Source organism: Chondrus crispus, genomic scaffold (assembly GCF_000350225.1).
Source record: "Chondrus crispus Stackhouse genomic scaffold, scaffold_46, whole genome shotgun sequence".
Lineage (NCBI taxonomy): Eukaryota > Rhodophyta > Florideophyceae > Gigartinales > Gigartinaceae > Chondrus > Chondrus crispus.
The window spans coordinates 14,043-19,052 of NW_005179382.1; the positions used below are offsets into that span (position 1 = coordinate 14,043).

Sequence of the window (5,010 nt, forward strand, 5' to 3'; positions counted from 1 at the left end):
GCGAGAGAAAGTCGGCGGGGGCGGACGAGTTGACCTCAGGCACGTTTTGGTTGAACTTGAAGTGCCTCAGCGTGCCGCGGACCTGCGGCAGCACCATGAGAGCGTGGGCCGCGGTGAGGGGGGCGAGAGACAGCGCGAGGAGGAGCGCGAACGAGGCGTGTATGGCGGAGTGCATGGCGGAGTGCATGGCGGTGAGGGATGGGGTTGGAGGGGAGGAGGGGGGAGAGTCAGGGGGGAATTGGGAGGGAGTTGGGAGGGAGTTGGGCGGTGCGGACCAACACGATGAACAATGTACGGGTTATATCCTTCCCTGTGAAGTTCGAAGTCTAAACTTCGCTGACAAAGTTGGGAGATCGGTCTGTATCTCCTGCCAGCATCGGGTATTGTCAGCTGCCTGCATTTCCTCGTTGTGGAGGCGAACCCTTCTGCATTCACAGAATGCATTCAATGTACCGTCCCGCTCCATAGCCCTGCCGTAGGCTCGTCGGTGCGATTGTCAGCTGTGGCGTTGGGCTTCGCCACTACGTCCGGTCGCCGTGCATTCAAATCAAGGAACACACTTCGCGTCTGTACGAATTCAATTCCACATGTTTTCTAGTTTTCTATAGCGTCCCGACTTCAGTGCTGGTGTGTGGTGACGCAACAAATGCACAAGTCGACACGCACCTTCAGCGGGAAGATGGAAACTGCCTTGAACCACTTGCGCAACGCACGAGCCCTTACCCTACCGGATGGAACACGCTGCAGATGTGCTGGTTAGATACGATGCGTCGCGCGTAAAAGTCTTGAATCGAGATTGAACGAAAAGCTCCTCAATTTCCCCGTCAGCGCTGTGGAGGCATTTGTCGCCGCAGGGACACACGGATGCCCCTCACAGCCTTGAGCCTGTCTGTGTCGCTGCTAGCGATACTCACCGCCGTACGCATTCTCGACAGGACCATAGAAGGAGGTGCAAGGGAAGCGACAAGATGAACGAGAACGACAACGTTCGTCACTCCAATCATCTCGAAACTCCCGCCAACTTGATAATCAACCACGATATCTCAATTCCTCAATGTCTCTCCCGTCGTTGGAGGTTTCGCAATATTCGCATTTTCACTCTCCGTGCGAGGCCGCTCTTCGTATTCGGGTGACTGTCGGCCCCTCCGACAGTCAGTGGATCACAAAATCCAATGGAAACAAGCCGGAGAGAGGGGAGATGGGGAGATGTGGGGAGATGAAGGGAGATAGCGGGAGATGGCCGAAATTCCGAGTTCATTTTGCAACATTTCTACGCTTCCGGCGCCCGTCTGGTCGCACGTGGACACGTTTCACATCCCATTCACAGGCATGCTCACGTTGCGTGCGTAAACTGTATGAAGCGTGGCGGCTTGAAAACGTTTACACTCTTCTAATTCTCCCTAACGCCTCGGAGCGCTTAGACTTTGAGGCGATGAGAGTAGGACGAGGGTAGAACAGTAAACTCTATTGAACAGTTCATTGCTTCGATACATGGTGAGGCCAGGCAGTTCAAGTCCAATGCCGAAAGTCAACCCCTTCCTTTACCCTCACATCTCGAAACGTAACAGCGTGTGAGTAAGCCGGGATATCGTCGTGACACGAAGAAGACAATGCCCCGCAAAATGGTTAGTTCCAAATCATGCCATGTGCGTCCGCGACATGTAGCTAGTATGCTGGTGATTCGACGTATCACCATTGACAGCGTCGTGTCACCAGCATATTCAGTGCTTGTGAGAGCACGGCTCGTGTGACGGGGAGGAGCGCAGAAATCAGTAACGGAAAGGAATGCATTGTGGTGATGGAGCCCCCACGACAACACATTCCTCTATTGATCTCTTGTTGAATGTACGTTACTGATTTAGTCTAGATTTCAACATGATGCCGAAGTGATTGCGACTTCTTTTCTTGCTCTTTCTTGACTTTCTGCTCTCCTCCCTTGTGTTTCTCGCCCTCCCATTTGTCCCCCTCAGGTCGCTTTCACTCGTTCATATTTTCGCTCTCATTCTCTGCAATTTCCGCACCTTTTTCCTTTCTTTATCACCCTACTCCAGATTTACGTTTGGAAGTGGAACAAGTTTTGTATAACTTGGGCCTGTTTTATCACAGCCAGCCAAAATACACACATCTAGACTTGATTGGGACTGCCTATGGCAATTCCCTGAAGAGCTGATGAAGAGCTGATGAAGAGTTGCGCTGCACTACCAACCGCTATGCTCCTTGCGATCGCGATCTATCATAAACAAAGTGGACAGTTTGTCAGCGTCGCACGGCGTTCAAGGTTTGTTGTGTGTAACCGGTTACGGTATGTAAATTACATGTAAATTGAATTTGCAAAGTTGCACTGGACCGTGGTTGCTTGTGTGGAGAGACACGTGTCCACGTCTCTCTCACCATTTATTTCCACGCTCCCTTTTCGTTCATTGGTCAGCCTCTGCATCTTCACAGTCTGACGTCGCGCCAAGCCCGGCCGTCCATTGGCCGGGCGCTCGCAGCTTGAAGGTCTTACAGCGACGGCGCATGACGCGGGGGGCGGCGGAGACGGGAGACGGGGAATTTGCACGCGATCACCTTCGCACGCTGCGCAGCCTGTCAGCCGGGCGCACGCCCCCGTTGGCCGTTTCGGACACGCTGGCGGCGGATGCGCGTTGCGTAATCGCCAATCGCCGCCCGCCACCGCCGCACCGACACGGCGGATCGGACGCCCCGTATCTCCGCCGTATCTCCGCGCGGAGGGGGGCGGGACATGCCCCGCCCGTTTGGCTCCGTGCGCGCGATTGGCGACAGGTCCGCGTTGTGGGCGCGGGGGTACCGAGACGGCGGCCGGGTCGCGGGAGACGGGCGGCATGCGTGGCGGTAATACAGAATCGTCAAGCTACGCTTCGCCCGCAGATTTGAAGGCACGCGTATCGGTGAATGCCGCCACTCATGCATGCGGACTAACAACAGAAACGTGACAAAAAGTTTACGTCGACTACTACCCCCCTGCCTTTCAAAAGGCACAGCAAAACGCAAGAGCAGCAGACGGAAAGATAAAAATTTTACCGAGTGTTAAATAAACAAGGTTAGACTAGTTAAACAACGAGGTATCTATGTTGAGCGTCAAGTCGCTCCCCGGCCTCCCAAACAAAACATCTATGTACAGTACACTGAGGCAGCGCATGGAATCACAATGTGCATGCCCCTGCTTATCGCTTGACAAACGTAATCCGTGTCTCGTCGACGACTCGGTTTGTGCGAGTGGTGAGCACAATCTCTCGGTTCAGGGGTGCGTCCCTCCAGTACTTGAGCCGCCTTCCCCTGTTGCCCGTCAAAATGTACGGCACGTGATACTCACGCTGCATCAACTCGCCGTCAATTAGAAATTCTACCCACCGCACAACCCGTTTCACCTTGGCCTCCAACGTAAATCGGCGGTACGATGACACATCGATCTCGTCGCCGTCGTTAATCGAACGCACCTCCTCGCCGTCTGCGATCAGCACGATGTCGCTGATCACTCCTTTGCGCCGCGAAGGCGCCGACTCTCCGAAGCGCTCGTCAACGTCGGGAGAGGCTGACGGCTCCACCGACGGCTCCATAGATTCATACTCGTCCATAGACCACTCCGGACTGCCTTCCATGCTGGCCTCCATCGACGGCATAGCCGACTCTTCCGGCGTCTCCATCATGGAAGGTTCCGGCGAGGGCGGCATGGACGGTTCGGGCGTGCGGCTAGGGCGCGGCGTAGGCGATCTGCTCTTGCTGGGACGGGGCATGCGGGACTTGCTCGGGCGCGGCGTAGGCGTTCTGGTGTTGCTAGGACGCGGGTTGCGCGACTTGCTCGGGCGCGGCTCGGGGGCGTTGCTGCTGCTCGGGGTAGGGGCGGTGGCGGAGCGCGGGCTCGAGCGGTTGCCGCCACTGGGCGAACTGATGGCGATATCCGCGCACGACACATACTCTTCCGGGAAGCGCATGCGGCCATCGCTACGGCGGCGTCCGCACTGCTGCTGGACCCTAGTGACGCCGCCACGCGCGCCTGCCTGGCCCCGGCACTTGTCCCAAGTGCGCGGGGCGTCCGGGCCGTCGAAGAACTCGACGACGCCGCGCGGGTTGCAGTTGTTGGCGGCGGTCCAGAACCACTGTAGCACGCAGTGCTCGCAGTCGAGGTTCTCCGGGAGGCGGTAGAGAATGGTCTCCTCGGACGGGCCGCCGAAGGACTCCATGCTCTCGCCGCGCGGCTTGGTGGAGCACGGGAAGTACCAGCGGCCGGGGTAGTTGCGATCGATCGGAGCACAGCGCTTGCTCGTACCGGCGTCGCACTTGGGGTTGCGGGCGCGTAGCAGCGGGTAGCAGAAGCCTTGGCGGAAGCAGCCCTCCGAGATCTCGCCGCCGCAGCGGGCGACGTCGCAGACGTGCATCTCCATGAAGCCGTTGTGGTGTGCGATGACGTTGATCTGTACGGAGACGACGCCGGCGTGCGGGTACTCGGCGACGATCTGGGCGTGGTTGTAGAAGACGCCGCCGCGGAGGTGGTCATGCGTGTCCTTGAGGTCGCCGCACACGCCGTAGCGCCAGCGGAAGGAGGGGTCGAGCGGGGTGAACGGGGTCCATCCGGCGGGGCCGGCCGCGCGCTCCTGCGAGCGCAGGCCGCAGCCGGGGACGGTGCACTTTTCGCCGGACGGGAAGTGCGAGTGGAAGTCGGCCGGGGCCGAGGCGTTGACCTCGGGGACGTTGCGGTTGAACTTGAAGTGCCTCAGCGTGCCGCGGACCTGCGGCAGCACCATGATCGAGTGGGCCGCGGCGAGGGGGGCGAGCGCCAGCGCCAGGACGAGCGCGAGCGCGGCGCACATGGCGGCGTGGGGGAGGGGGTGCGGGTGCGGGTGCGGGTGTGGAGTGGGTCGGTCGGGGGTGGCAGCGGGGGTGGCGCACGGGTGAAGCAATTGGCGTCTACCGTCTGCACGCACGGGACCCCCGCGCCCCCGGGGGGCTAGTTAAATGCGTGGGACGCGGGTGAGCGGTGCTGGGTGCGGA

The 5,010-nt window shown here is 59.0% G+C and overlaps 1 protein-coding gene across 1 annotated transcript; it reads left to right on the plus strand.

Annotated features, from left to right (window-relative positions):
* The first annotated feature begins 3,134 nt into the window (after nt 1–3,134).
* CHC_T00006555001 (hypothetical protein) lies at nt 3,135–3,359 on the plus strand. The gene has a single exon (XM_005719256.1). The coding sequence runs from the start codon at nt 3,135–3,137 to the stop codon at nt 3,357–3,359; it is 225 nt and encodes a 74-aa protein (XP_005719313.1).
* The last annotated feature ends 1,651 nt before the right edge of the window (nt 3,360–5,010 follow it).

What these genes read in the sequence shown, in the direction of transcription:
- CHC_T00006555001 (XM_005719256.1), top strand. Translation starts at nt 3,135, where the DNA reads ATGTACAGTACACTGAGGCAGCGCATGGAATCACAATGTGCATGCCCC.